The sequence below is a fragment of the Adiantum capillus-veneris genome, chromosome 14 (assembly GCF_014529385.1).
Source record: "Adiantum capillus-veneris isolate H3 chromosome 14, ASM1452938v2, whole genome shotgun sequence".
In the NCBI taxonomy this organism is placed as follows: Eukaryota; Viridiplantae; Streptophyta; class Polypodiopsida; order Polypodiales; family Pteridaceae; genus Adiantum; species Adiantum capillus-veneris.
Window position 1 is genome coordinate 21,310,269 of NC_140944.1, and position 15,492 is coordinate 21,325,760.

General features: G+C 43.3%; 1 protein-coding gene across 1 annotated transcript; it reads right to left on the reverse strand.

Moving 5' to 3' along the window:
- Nucleotides 1–3,120: 3,120 nt before the first annotated feature.
- LOC147442059 (uncharacterized) lies at nucleotides 3,121–5,781 on the reverse strand. Its single transcript, XM_086529571.1, has 2 exons — nucleotides 5,678–5,781; nucleotides 3,121–5,557 (listed from the first exon to the last, which is right to left on the reverse strand). Exon 2 carries the CDS (start codon nucleotides 5,514–5,516, stop codon nucleotides 4,347–4,349), a length of 1,170 nt encoding a protein of 389 aa, XP_086385697.1. The 5' UTR covers nucleotides 5,517–5,557; nucleotides 5,678–5,781; the 3' UTR covers nucleotides 3,121–4,346.
- Nucleotides 5,782–15,492: the final 9,711 nt, after the last annotated feature.

Sequence of the window (15,492 nt, forward strand, 5' to 3'; positions counted from 1 at the left end):
TTGGTGGGATACACCGCGACGGACGTCAGCACAGCGAGAACTCACCTAACAAGATTTGTCAGCTAAAGACGAAGCTCGACCCCCAGGCGCGTGGAAGCAAGTATAGGGTGTCAATATACACTCGACCGACTCTCGACTAATTCCTATAGAGGTCTCTACCCAATGTCTAAGCTATAGCCTTCCGGAGTGCATAAGAGGAGATTTCCTACAACGCTTTCCAGAGCCGAATATCCATCAAACAATCTCGAAACGTCACAGAACTTGAAGGAGACCTTACTAACATCAATAGGTAGCTCTCCCTAAGGTCTATGAACCAAAATCCCAATCCAAAACACCCGGTGCAAAATCACGTAGGAAATTTGCAGGTTGTCGTTTTCGAAAACTAAAGTGCTTAATTAATGTGTAGCTCTACTCAATGGGAACGCGTGGATATGCTTCAATGCAAAATCGGACAATGTATGCTCACCGAATCACCAAATGAAGCTCGTAGATCGAGCTCGCAAAATCGGACCGTAAGCACGCAATGTAGGTATTGACGCGTAGCCCTTGTCGGGGGCAACACGCTGCACTTTTTCGCACTCGATTCCGACCACCGGTGCGCGCGTAGCGTCAAGATGAAGCTCTCACTCTCTCTCGTACACAATACGCTCACTCACAGACTTCAAAACTTTTTAAAAATGACAAAGGTTTTTCATTAAGGTCAAAAAGTGGTATAAATACCTTACAATTTCAAACCCTAATGTTTCAATTTAACCATCTACTCAGTTTAAGTGTCAAAACTGGGATACAATCTGGAAACTTCTGTAAGCCCCAACATTTACAAAGGTGAAATATCGGGTTTTCTCAATAAATGAATAATTACAAAAAATAATAATCCGTCAAACAATCATTTTCCGTAGGGTGTGTCCAGCTTCTAACACACACATCCGAGCGGCCATGTTTGATACCACACTTAGGGAAGTATCGAAAACTTCTATTGACATTGTGAGCCATAAATGCAAGGCATGTATGAATGACACAAGTGCATAAGTTGAAGGCATCTTCTATTTAATAATAAGGTGAGGTATTTGTGAGACACGCACCAGAGCCTGCTTGCACTTGTGTTTGTCTGTGTGTATGTGTATGTTTGTGCATATGGGAGTGTGTGTGTATAAGAACGAGAAAGCTAGTTGTTATAGAAGAGAGAGAGAGAGAGAGAGAGAGAGAGAGAGAGAGAGAGAGAAGCTTTCAACGTCGTAGGAAACTATCCCAAGAGACCTCAGAGACCTATCCGACGAGTCTTGAACTCAAGACCTATTACTCATAACCAATCTACCACACTTGGGTTATAGAAAGGTTATTCCACTTTCCTCCTCTTATCACACCCACACATCCACACACTCGCACACCCATGAGAGAGAAGCTTTTAACATCGTAGGAAACGATCCCAAGAGACCTCATAGATATATCCGACGAGTCTTGAACTCAAGACCTATTACGAGAGAGAGAGAGAGAGAGAGAGAGAGAGAGAGAGGCTTTTAACTTCTTAGGAAAGTATCCTAAGAAACTATCCTAAGACACCTCACAGAACTATCCGACGAGTGTAGAGAGCAGTGGTAAAAAAGTTAGCCTAAAGTAAATTTTCACTTTTGAGAAAATTTTGCTTTTAATCCATTCTTTTCTAAGGACTGCCTGGAAGATTTAACGCATAGGCGCCTGCCACTCAAATCCCTCGAGGCACAACAAACGTCACAGGTTTGATGGTATGCAGTGGTCAAGCTCTTCCTGACAACTACATTCATCAAGCTTCTCGGCATGGGATGATGGTCTCAGCTTCAATCAGTTTGCTACAAACACAATCCCGATGCCTGCTTTTACTGCAGTCTTCAAGGGCACGGCATCAAGGATTGCCCAAGCAAGGAAGGCACCAAGTCGACGCTCCTGCACCCTCTTCTCAAGATCCCCCTCAAGCACCCAAGCCACCACCTGTCTCGGCCCCTTATGGTAAACAAAAGAATAGGGCCACTCCTAGCAGGAAGTGTTGGAGGCAAAGAAACATATGTATGTATGAGGGGGTTTACCAGGTTCAAAACCTGAGAGTATCTTTTTATCAGGAAAAACTTACAAGTGGAGAAATTAGCCCTGAACTAGTGCCCATTGTACCTGAAGAATGTAGCTCAGCAGCTGTTTAACAAGCAAGGATCGATCGGGGTACATGCGATGTCAGGGACAATTCGGAGCATGGACCCTAATGGACAACTTACAAATTTTGCAGGACCAATGGCAGGATGCTATAGACCTGCTTGTCAAAATTCAAGCTGATCTGGATGCTCTTGCCCTAAAACACCCTGCTTGTCAAATCTCAAGATGAGCTAGATGCTCTCCTCCAAATGTAAATATGCCAATATGTACTGAAGGACTTGGATAGCCGTCAAGACGTTGTATCATCTTATGGCCCCTTCCTTGGGCATTTTGGATGTATTGTTTTGTTCTCTCTTAGTACAATCATGCTCCTTTCTGATTAAAAACAAGGTGAAAAATCACCATGGACTTACGAATTGAACTGTTTGGGTTATGATATATAGAAAACATAGGAAATTGTTTGTCATTTTCCTTCTCTTACTAGGCTGACCTTTTTCTTTTCTCCAAACTTAAAAGAAACCGTCAGCCTACACACCACACTCTCTCTCTCTCTCTCTCTCTATCACTTTTCCTATCTCTTGCACACATGGATCTTAGTCTTTATTCATGTACAGTGTGTCATCTACTATGATTTGCAAAGTAATGGAGGAGCCATGTGTCATGAATCCAACTATCTAGATCCAACGATTAGGAATTGCTCCAAAAGGACTTGCACCCAAGGCCTTATTCAGGCCAAAAAGGGGAGCGCTCTCTCTCTCTCTCTCTCTCACACACACACACACACACACACACGGAGGCTGCTGTGAATTCCGCCTTTGTAATAACATTATTCCTTATTGCATTTGAATGCGTCACACCTCTACCACATTTCTACCAAATTTTTACCTTACTTTTTGAGAAAAGGTAGTCAATTGCCTTTGACATTTGAAGAGTTGGTTATGTATCCTGCCTTCAAAAGAAGAACCCTCCAAGACACACAATCACTTAAAATTTACTTGTCAAGTTTTCAACGATTCAGGAATCCATGGATATTATGCTTTAAAAGCCGCTATTAAATGCTTTGTGCTTATGGTGCAAATGAATTGGGATGTGAAGTGGCTCAATGAAGCTTTTTCCACCACCATCTTTATAACATTGTGACTGGGATAATTTTATTCATCATCTTGGTAATAGAGACTTATATGCTGCACTACTTGGTGATGACGCATCTCAGCACCCAGAATGCAACAAGCTCCTCTCGCAATAGTATTCTTATCAACAACCGGCAGTTGCTACAGTGCAGATCGAGGGAAGACCCAATTCGTGTACAGGGCAGGCTAGGGGAAGCATAAGACATAGCCCCAACGTTAAGCACATAAGCAATCGTTCAGTGAACACTCGAAGAAATCTTACACCATCAATGAACTGGGCAAGGCTTAGAATCAACAATTTGTTTTGGGGGCTAGAATAATTAACCTTCTATAGTTTCATTACCAGCTTCCAGATCACTAAAATCAATTCACTTTCACCAGGTTTTGGATTCCAACCTTCCTATTAATAAGAGGTACCCTATAAGTTTGCAAACATTGGTGGTGGCAGACACATTCTTTGGTGGTGAAATTCATAAACTATGCAGTACCATGTAAACCCTAGTGTTCTAAGTTGTGGAACGAGCATGCTGAAGTATGGAATTCCTTGCAAAGACTCGACAACCATGGTACTAATGTGATTCGTGTGGATGAAAATGCCGCAACCTCAATTGCAACTTTCTTTAGTTTCTGATGCTATACCTATCCCATGTTCGCAGAGGCTGGATGCTAGTTGTAAATGTACCATCAAAACCCAAGAAACACTCACTCAACCATCCAGCTTGAAAAACCTTACTTGCCCTGTTTGATGTCCATTCGATGCTGATATAGATGTTGAACATGCTTGTTGCTGGTGTAGAGACATTCAGCAAAGTTGTATTGCAAGATGAAGTGAGATCATGCTTCGGAGCATTCGTAAGGGTAAGACGTCCCAAACTATGACGATGACTGATCACCTCAATGTTACACAATATGCCACCAGTTTATCTAGCCCCAATAGCATTGTTCCCCCAAGCCTGTACAAACAAGGATGCACCGCCATAGCATATATACTTAATGATTTGTCGACTCCTTGAGTCTAGTATGCGACTTCAATGGCTTCACTTGGCTTGGTTGCTGATGTGCCACAGGCGAAATGGCATGTGGAAGAGGCCGTTGCTATCCTGTTGAGAGGCCCAGGGAAGGCCTGCTTGATGCCGAGAGACCCTGTAAAGAGACTTTATCCTCAAGCTTTGACATCTCAATGCTCAGATGGGGAAGAGATCTTCCTCCTACCTGGCAATGGTCCTTACACAGATGCGACGTCGTATGTAACTCATTTCCCCCAAAGAGGAAATTGGTCGGATATTTTGAGTCTTGCCTCTTGTCAAGACACCTCTCAGAGGCAGACCTTTGCCAAAGGCACAAATGGACACCTTTTGATGCATCAGTCCTCAGATGATGATCGCTTTGCCCATCACGTTCTGCTTTGTCTATGTTAGTGGGCATATTTGTCCTCATTGCATTGATACTGCTTGTACCATTGTCTCTCTCCTGCCCCAGCATACCATACCTCACATAATTAAACTTGGAGCTAGAGGTGCGTGCTAGTATCTGACGCATGTTTAGCCCCAGCCCTTCATCATGCTCTCTGCTGAAATGACTGATGGACCTTGTTCTCTGCAGTCGGGCGGTTAGATCTTGATTTCGCAGAACGCATGTTGCGGATCGTGACCGCAGCCTCAGTGCCCGAATACTCATTTCCTCGTGATGAGGGCTTGAATCTAACCTCTGTGTTTGCTCAGTGAGGTTTTCATAAGGTAAAAGACATGCTCTCATACTCTCTGAGCAATATCTATTTTCTGGATACACCATTTCTGCAAGAGTGCGACACATGGGACAAGTCATATTGGAGACAAACCACTTGTCAATGCACTTAGTGTGGAAGCTATGATTACATTTTGGAAGCAGACGGCAAGCGTCATTATGCTGAAAATCAATCAGGCAAACTGCACACTCAGGTGGCCCCGCTTCGACACTGGAACTGTTAGAAAGCTGTGTTTTGTAAGTAAATGTAGGCAGGGAGTCAATAATAGACTTGTCCAAGCCTTGTGATGATCGATCTTGATCGCGGCGCCGCGATACGACTATCCGGCGACGGTTGCGGCGCCAGGAAAGGGCACAGGCACCAACAAAGATACTGATGATGACGAGGATGACAAAGGCAGTGATGACGATCTTACCGCTGACGGGGGAATGGGCAATTCGAGCTGCTGCCAAGGGGGTGTCTGCAGAGCTGTGGAAGCGTGGAGCACTGGGGTTAAGAGGATGAGCCCTCATGGAATCCATTACATGCTGAATAGGGAAAAGACCTGATGGATGTAGAACCCCTGTGTGTTTGGACGCAAGCAGATTGAATCTTGTTAACTTTGGGTTCATTCTGCTGAAAATCATGGGTGCATTCAAGGCAAGGGCATGTAGTGTGTGTGTGTATTTTTTGGGGAGATTACCTTCCTGCGTTGCCAACAATTTGTAAAACGAAGTTACGTAGAAGCGAGCATCCCCTGGCTTGCGTCTGTGTGTATGGATGTGTGCGCGTGCGAGCACACCTCTCTCTTTCTTTGTGTGTCTGTAAGTGTGCGTCCCCCTCGTCACTTAATGATACCTATGTTGGGAGGGTGGGATCAACGCCTCACGATCACCAAGTGATACTGACCGTTGGATGTTCCAAAAAACACAAAATAATTCTCGTAGCTGTTGGACACAAGGTCAATGCCCCCCCACCAGACAATGTTGGGGTGAAGTCAAACATGTCGGCGTTCACGTCTGAGTTGGCATGCGATGGCTTGAGTGCCCACAGAGAAAAGTTTGCATGCATCTCCATGGCTTGCCAGACAAGGTGGCATCTCACTTTTGTTGTTTGCAGCTTTGCAGGCCTATTCTAAGTGGTAATTGGTTGCTCGTATACAGGGGCGATTCGCGAGGATGGGCTACGATGAGCCCTTGAATGTTTCTGTCCCACCCGGTCGTGACTCAACAGGCCAACATGTACCTTTTTCTCCTTGGCCACCACCTCATGTGACTTGCAAAGCTAAAGGTAGTGAATGCTATTGGCTCTTGTCCCCCTTCTATGGTGGCCACCTGCCTAGTGTGACATGGGCCTCAGATTAGTGGAACTTTTCCTTTCTGCTTGTGTGGATGCACGCCATTGCAAACTTCCCACGTAAAACGAAGTTGCAATTTTAGCCTCATTGAGACATGTCAAACTTCTTCTTTCTGCTTCTGTGGAAGCATATACTGGCCAACTTTCCACGAAGCACTAATGAAGTTCCAAACCAGCTTGAAGGGGTCGGCTATAGACTAGGATTTGAACCAAAGTATGTGCGTGAAGAGATGCAGATGCACACACAAATAATAAGCAAAGAGCCTAACCTCTTTGGGGACACGTCAGTTGCAATTTTAGGTTGCATTTACACCGACGAAACGTTTTCTTTGCGCTTTTATGGATGCAGGCCATTGGGCAACTTTCTACGTAAGTGAAAATGAAGTTATAAAATGACGACCGGCTTGAAGGGCTCGAAGATGACATGAAGTCCCAAAATTTCAGCAGATCACCATGTAAACCAAGTATGTGCATGGAGAGATGCATACCCACACAAAAACAATAAACTAAGAACTAAGACTATGCTAAATTTATGTTCCCATGATTGACCAATTGAAAGCTTAATGTAATACTTTCACTTGGGGTGAGGAACAACAACTAAGGTTAGGTTCGGGGAGGGGCGGAGGCAATGGGTAGTGTAGTCCATATGGACTGCCCTATTCACAAGGCGCAGAGGTAGTGGAGGCTTTGGCTGCCAATGCACGGAAGGAAAGTTCTTTCGACCCCACAACCCCGCCGCCCCCTTACCTCCCCCCCAAAACAACAAATTGCTTCTACCCTCCACTTCACCTAGGTGGCGGGCCATGCCATCCAAATAACTATTTTAAAACTAGTCTTGCTTGGTGGGCCTTGCTATATAACATCTATAGAATATAACATGAAATATGCAAATTGACTTTTAGCAACTAGCATGACTAAACGGAACAAAAGCAAGACTAATTTGGGAAGGGCGGCATTGCGTGAAAGGGATTTACACTCGAAAAATGCTATAATGTTTATGGGATCAATTATTAGAGATTATAGGAGTGGTTACAGTTGAGATTATATCCAAGCGAGGTTGTATTACGAATGAAATTTTTCATTGAATGGTTGCTAGCACAACACGTCGGCTCGCATTTTTGAAGGTGGATTTTGAGTGTGTTTTGCCTTTCTTCTTTTATAGTTGTTTGTGTGTTGCCTTTCTTCTTTTGTAGTTATTCCCAGTACAATGAATGAGGAAAATGATACATGTAAATTTACATTCTGTGTTATGGCATCGATAATGCATGTTGCACCGTTTGCCGCACTGATTGTCAAGTCAATATTTTCAGTGATATTTTCAAGGACATTTATGTTACCCGCATTCATTTTCATTTCAAGTTTTGTAATGTCAGTTTGATTGTACAATTTATTCAAGGCAAGGTTGTTTTAGTATTGGATGTCTGTGATGTGACATACACATGCGCTTCATCTATTGTGAGCGAAGATGTCACATTGCATGCTCCAATCTTTATACAATGCAGTGAATTCAAACCGTCACCTAGCATATGGACGGTAAGCTAGTTTCAAGTTGGCTACAGTTTACTCTTTAGCTTATTGACGATTAAATTGTAATCTTCTAGGTCTTGAGAACTTGATACTGACACCTAAGTATGGGAGAAACAAGGACATATATAATATGGCATTAATTATTTAGACACCTAGTATGGTATAATTTATTTAGAGCTAAAGTAAAGATGCACAAGGTGAATTCACTATTGTGATACACCACATGCATTCACTACTTGTGTATTCACTACTATAATACATCACATACATTTGGCAATCAATCGTCCGCAAAAAGTTACATGTGCAACTCACATGCAAATGTTGATCGACATTGAGTGTATAGTTCTGAAAACGAGATCCAAATAAAAGCAAACGAAGTAATGCGGAAAATTCTAAAACAAGAAAATAGATAAAGCATGAATGAATTGCAATAATAAATGAGGTGCATTACTGACCTGCAATCTTGTACTCCTGCTTTTTGATTGTCCAATCTACACGCCGCCGATATTTGAGTCAAGCTACAAAAAAGCGATGTGAATAGTTAAACATATCGTGTTACAATGAAACGTCATACTAAAAGTGCAAAGTATGTTGTGCACGTCATACAGAGGTGCCATACAAAAGTATGGTGGAGAGCTGGCACTGTGGTATCTCCAAAAAATTATAAGAAACGGAAGCCGTGCCCTGCCCTGTAGCATTTATGTGTTGCGCCAAGCAAACGCATGCGCATGAAAAATTGGATACAGATAACGGACCTTGCAATGTTGTCAAGCTGGAGTCACGCTTGTGCAATTGAAACGTGCAGTGTTGTGAATATATGTCCTCCCTGCCATACACAAAACATGCAAATGTAACTTTATGCTCTATGTCCAATGATCAGTATTACCTTCTCTCTCTCTCTCTCTCTCTCTCTCTCTCTCTCTCTCTCTCTCTCTCTCTCTCTGAGTTGTAAGCTGCTTCGGTCAGCAATTATGTCTTCTTGCCTCCTTGCTAGCTAACCTGCATTATGTATCGATACCAAATTGATGTTTGCATTTGCAACCGTCCGAACTTGATCCGATAGCTACTGCGTACATGGATCTTTGCTCATAGAATCCGCCACCAAATCATGGTTATTGGCAAGAAGAGAGCTCTAAAGCAACAACTGCTATGCATTCAAATCCACACCATGAGCATTCCCTGCTTTGTATGCATTTGCTGAAGAGCAACGCTATAGTATACTACTGTTGCTAATCTCAACTGCGGCCGCATTGGCTGCCGCCTGCACGCGGTTTGGAAAGAGAATCTCTTTACATGCCGCAATATTAGCCACATTGTCTGTAAAAAATTTTCTATCCCACCCAGATATTGAATGGCCAACAGTGAACTATTGTTGGAGGCTTATAGGTCCTAACATATTGGTATGCCTGTCTCTCGATATGCCATTAATCCACTATCCTTGTTCTTCGGCTTCTCCAGCATCAAAGCTCTTTGTGTGGAAAAAAGAATTAGCTTCCGCTTCTGCTCTTTGACTATTCTTTTGATCCTAGTCCGCAACGTAGGCACCTGCATGATTGACTACTTGACTTCCGCTGCAATGCTGTTGCATCTCCTTGGAGCTACACATTAACCAACTCCAACGGACACCATATTCTGCGTTGAATTGGTTATGGGAGATGTTTTTGTTTGTTTGCAGATTGTTCTGAAATGCTTGTCTCATCAAATTTTCAAATAGGCTATCAGCAAAGTTGGACGAGGAGTGCGACTCAAGTCAACAACTCATCAGACCATGATTGTGCATAGTGACAATATTCCCCAATGCCTTTCCCTCGACATTGAGTTGTCTCTCACTAATCTCCTCACACTCTCTGCTAAAAGCGCAAGCAGTTAGTACTGAAGCCGCTGGCTTAATTACTTGAGGACAACCATCACAGCTTCGTTGTGATCGATCCTGCTAAGATTTTTTGTCCTCATGTCCACTTCGACGTCTATTCTTTTCATTTTTTCGACCTCTTCCAGTTGCATCGGCAACACCCTGATAGCATCAGCGAAAAAATGTGTTGAACGGGCGAGTTTTGGTGGTTCGACTCCAGATTAGGCCAACTGATCATCGATTGAAATCTGATTATCTTCTGTTTTAGTAGCACTAGAACAGACCTCTGCCATTGGTTGATCGCACAAAATATCCGATCTTTGAGAATGCTCATCACGTCGGCAAGCATCCGAAGTACCCTCTAGCTTGATGATCTACGAAATATAACCAGGGTTTGAAAGGTCTTTGGTACTCTTTTCTGGTTCTGCTCGGCTTGCTGCTTCACAGGCAAACTGTGCGGAAAAGAATTGGTGTGAAACTTGAGAATTAGGCATGGGGATCTGCTGCATATCATTTCCATGAACATTGAAGGATGGCCGAGGGCACTGAATCTGCACGAGATTATATACTTGGAGCAGAATAATGTTGTCCATAAGTAGTTGTCTGCCGAAAAGAGTTGAGTAAGGTAGTAATTGAAGCTGGACATACTGTTGAACTCGCCACTACAAAGCTGCTATGATCGCTGTGTGGGGAAGGCACAAGCAGGCTGCACTACAAAAGAAGGCCGATTAGGAGGCGCAAGGAGCTGCTTCTGGGAACCTACGAACTGCTTGTGGAGAAGAGCGACCGCTTCTGTACGAGAGCAACGACACTGGTTTTTTTATTTATTTAATTCACTTGGCAGCTTTTCGCGTGGAGTTTTTTTTAGAGCTTTTCATTAGAGTGATGTTTTTTTTAATTTAAATCTAATGCCACGTGGTGGCTTCTGCGTTCAGATATTGCAAAAAGCACCTTGGGCTCACCAAGTTAAGAAAATCATACCCTTTCATTCCAACAAGTTCCAACCTTCCAAATCCCAACATTAACAATGCATAACGTACCAAAAATCCCCTTAAATTCAACCATTCCATACTCTATGTAACCTGTTTACAACACAAAACAAACATGTATTCTCTCCATTAAATAGAGTGCTAAAGTTCTAATTTCCATCAACTTTGGGACTAGCAAGGTGCACTTTTTTCCAGTATCCTCCTCCCTTATCATTTTCTTGACTCAATGAATGCCATAATTTTAATCTCTTTTAAACTAACAAGTGCCATTTTGTGTGCTTTCATAGTTGCACTTTCTTTGGGAGCGACGCTACATACAAGCTCAAGGTAACCATGTGCAAGCAATGGTTTCACTTCGTAATTTTGTAATTATGTCAAGTTCAACACACACATGATGAAACTTTTTTTGTTTTGTATGATTAGATACGATGGATCCCAATGCGAGTCAATTTTTCGATTCTCAAAGGGAGGACAAGGACCCCATTCTTTTGCAAACGACATTTTCTCAACCAAGCTTCTATTCCTTCCCTCATCCACCTTTTCCTATGGCCCCTCATGGTTTTACCGCCATGTTGAGCTCTCTTTCTTCTACATTCCCCTACTTCTTTAGGCCTCCTAACCATACCACGACCTCTCAAACGCCATATCCATCACCTCCTCTAAGTGCGCCTAGTCATAACTCCCCTATGCTTACGCAAAGTAGTCTCTCTACTCCTCAACCTCTACCTAACCCTCCACCCAACCCTCCAAGCTCTCAATTGTCCAAATGCTGAAAAAAAACCCTCCAAGAACAAGAAAGTAGTCAATGAGGAGGTGACACCTAAGAGCCAAGTCCCATCAAAGAAACCAAAGTCAACCAAAAAGAAGGTGGTTGTAGACTTGGCCAATGATGATAACACAAACATGAAAGGAAAGAGCAAGTGGAACGATTTTTGTGTTGACCAAATATTCACGTCCGAGGAGGATAAATGAGGAGTTTAAGAATCCTCAAAAACAAGGAGTCAACCTGTGGGCCAAGGTGGCCCCACACATAATGACAAGAGGAGGACTTGCAAGTGGTATGACCAAGAGAACAAGTATTACCATGATCGAGCTTTCGCCACACCCCTGAGTCATGCATCATCAAATGCATAGGAGGGTGCTCCCCTCTCCCACGATGCCAGTTTGGAAGGGCCCAGACAAAGTTCAAGCCCCAAGCTTCTGTTGGAATTAGGGTTGCAGAGAAACACACACAGCTTGGAGAAGACGAAGGAAGCTCAAGGCACACAATAGAGAGTGTATTACTTGGTGTGCAATGGAAAGATAGATAGCCCTAGAGTGATGGGCATATATACAATGCACGGGGGAAAAAACCTCCTAAAGAGGGAAAAAATGCCCCGGCGGTCCTAGTGTGTTCACACACATCACTACCACATGTATATGGTAACAAATCCCCCCTAGAGTGATGCGGTGAACGAGAGCTGGCACATGAGTAAAGGGAAGTGCCATGCCCTGAGGACAGGATCAGTCCACAAAGGGGAGTAAGCCCAAAGCTTTGCGGAAAGCTTCAAGCTTCTCACGAGACAATGCCTTTGTGAAAAGATCTGCAAGGTTGTCCTGTGTTGGCACATAAGCCAAGCTGATCTCTCCTGCTGAGAGCCTCTCCCTGACATAGTGGTAATGCACCTCAATGTGCTTTGTGCGAGCATGAAAAACTGGGTTCCTCGCAACTGCCAATGCGCTCTGACTGTCAGTGTAGATAGTGTTGGCAGTGTCCTGTCCAACACCCAAATCAGCCATAAGGCGTCTGAGCCATACACACTCAACCGTAGCTATGAAGACTGCCCTGTACTCAGCCTCACAACTCGAAGTGGCCACAGTAGGTTGCTTCTTGCTCAACCATGATATACATGAACTGCCAAGCATGAAACAAAAACCACTTGTGGACACTCACGTGTTAAAACAACCAGCCCAATCTGAGTCCGAAAAAGCATGTAAGTCTGGCGGCAATGATCCCCCCTTGGGATAAAACAAGCCAAGATGTAAAGTGCCACTAAGGTAGCGGAAAATCCTCTTGACAGCCTGCCAATGCTTAGACCCTGGGCTATGCATAAATCTGCTAGCCTGTGAGACTGCAAACTGAATATCCAGCCTCGTGTTGCATACATAAATGAGGCAGCCAACAACAATTTGGTAAAGAGTGACATCAGCAGGATCACCAGCATCATGTAGACTCAACTTCAAACCTCTTTCCATGGGAGTGGCAATAGGTTTGCAATCCTCAAGTCCAAACTTACATAGCAATGTCTCTATGTAACTTTTCTGACACAAGGCAATACCACCATCACACTGCTTAAACTGTATACCCAAATAATGATGCAACAGCCCCAAATCTTTCATCTTGAAAGTAGCATTCAAATCAGCCTTAAATTCAGCAATATGTCTCTCATTTGGTCCAGTGATCAGCAAATCATCAACATAAAGAACCACAATGAGAAGTACATCACCCTCACGCTTTACATACACTGTGCTTTCTGTTGGACTATTACGAAAGCCTTGTTTGACCAAATGAGTGTCAGCTTTCTCATACCAAGCACGAGGAGATTGCTTCAACCCATACAAAGCCTTGTTACATTTGCACACTTTGTCCTCTTGTCCTTTTATGACAAAACCGTGAGGCTACGTTACATAAACTTCCTCAAATATGTCACCCTTCAAGAAAGCAGTAACAATGTCTGATTGATGTACATCCCAACCAAAATGAGCTGCCAATGCACATAGAAAACGCACAGTAGTCATACAACAAGTGGGAGCAAAAGTCTCTTCATAATCTATGCCTTTTTGCTGTGCATAACCCTTTGCAACAAGTCGAGCCTTATGGCGATCGATCTCACCATCCGGCTTGCGTTTCAACTTGTAAACCCACTTCGTACCAATGGCCTTTTTGCCAGGAGGCAAATCACATAAAGTCCATGTGTCATTTTCTATAAGTGCATCATATTCTAATTGCATGGCAGCCATCCAATTTTCTAAATTTTGTGCTTCATCAAAAGTCAGAGGCTCCTCAACATCATGTAAGCTAGACACAGCCAAAGCATAACAATCTGATGCATAAGATGCATGGCGAGAGCCTGAACAAGTATAACTAGACAAAGGTGCATCCAATTTACTGTCACGCAAAGTGTGCACCAGCCATTTTGGCATACCTCTAGCCTGCTCATTTTCAGCCCTTTCCTCATCAAGTACATCATGTACATCTACATCAGTAATAGGCTGATCTAGAACATTTTCAGAAACCCCCATAGGCTATACATTTGCCTCATTGGAACTTACATTCGTATTTCCACCACTGAAAAGAGGCAACAAAGTGTCATAAATGTCCTGTGAGCTTACATTATTGTCTCTAGTACATGACAACAAGGGCTGAACAGAATCTTCCACAAACACTACATCCCGAGAAACCAGAATACGTTTTGTTTGCGGATGATACAACCTGTAACCTTTTCTTTCAGCACTATAACCAACAAAAATACATTTGACAGCCTTATCATCCAATTTTCTGCGCTGCACTTGTGGCACCAAAGCATATGCCAAACAGCCAAAAACACGCATGTACTCAATAGAAGGCTTTCTATCATGCCATGCTTCATATGGAGTAATAGACTGCAAAGCTTTCGTAGGACACCTGTTAAGTACATAAGTGGCACACATAATGGCCTCAAGCCAAAAAGAATGCGGCAAAGCTTGACTTTTGACCATACATCGTGCCATTTCCGTCATTGACCTGTTTTTCCTCTTAGCAACACCATTTTGCTGAGGTGTATAAGGCACTGTACATTGGTGTTTTATCCCACGACTAGCCAGAAATGCATTAAATTCATGAGACATATACTCCCCCCCTCGATCAGAACGGAGGGTGCCCATAGTACATTTCGAGACATTTTCAGCCATAGCCAGAAATTGTTTGAAGCACATGAAAACTTCGGACTTCGCTTTAAGCGGAAATACCCATGCATGCCTAGAGTAATCATCAATGAAAGTCACGAAGTACAGGTAATTGCCCAAGGACGGAGTTTGCATGGGCCCACAAACATCACTATGCACAAGCTGCAACCTACATGTGGCCCGAACTGAACCATCCTTTGGAAACTTAGAACGCTGCATCTTACCCAAAATACAGCCTTCACAAACATGTTTGACAGGTGCTTCAAGAGGCGGCAAAGAAGCAACCATATCAGATTTTTGCAAACGCAGCAAACTGGCAAAATTCAGATGACCAAAACGTGCATGCCAAAGTTTTGCATCTGAAATAGCCCTTGAATCTGCAACAACATTTGCAAAATTTTGTCCACACTTGTCATACAAAGTGAGCTTATACAGCCCACGGCACAAAAGGCCAGATGCAACAATTTCATCACCAAAACTGAGATCATGAACTGTACATCTGTCATCCACAAATTTGACTACAAGTCCAAGTCTAGCAAGTGCGGATACAGACAAGAGATTCTTCTTGATCCCAGGTACATAAAGTGCATCAACAAGTGTGAAGGAACTACCATTAGCAGCAGTGAGCACAATCTTTCCAACTCCCTGAACTGGATAAGAGAGGCGTTGTTGGCACAAGTGACTGAATTCCCATGAGGGACAGACTCGAGAGAGGTAAACAATTCACGATGTGAGGTAATGTGCTTTGTAGCACCACTGTCGAAATACCACACATGTGAATCTGCAGCAACTGACAAGCATGCATCATGGACAGCAGGATTGTAAGTGCATTCTGTGCTAAAAGCCCATTCTGCATCAATATCAGCAACA

What these genes read in the sequence shown, in the direction of transcription:
- LOC147442059 (XM_086529571.1), bottom strand. Translation starts at nt 5,516, where the DNA reads ATGGATTCCATGAGGGCTCATCCTCTTAACCCCAGTGCTCCACGCTTC.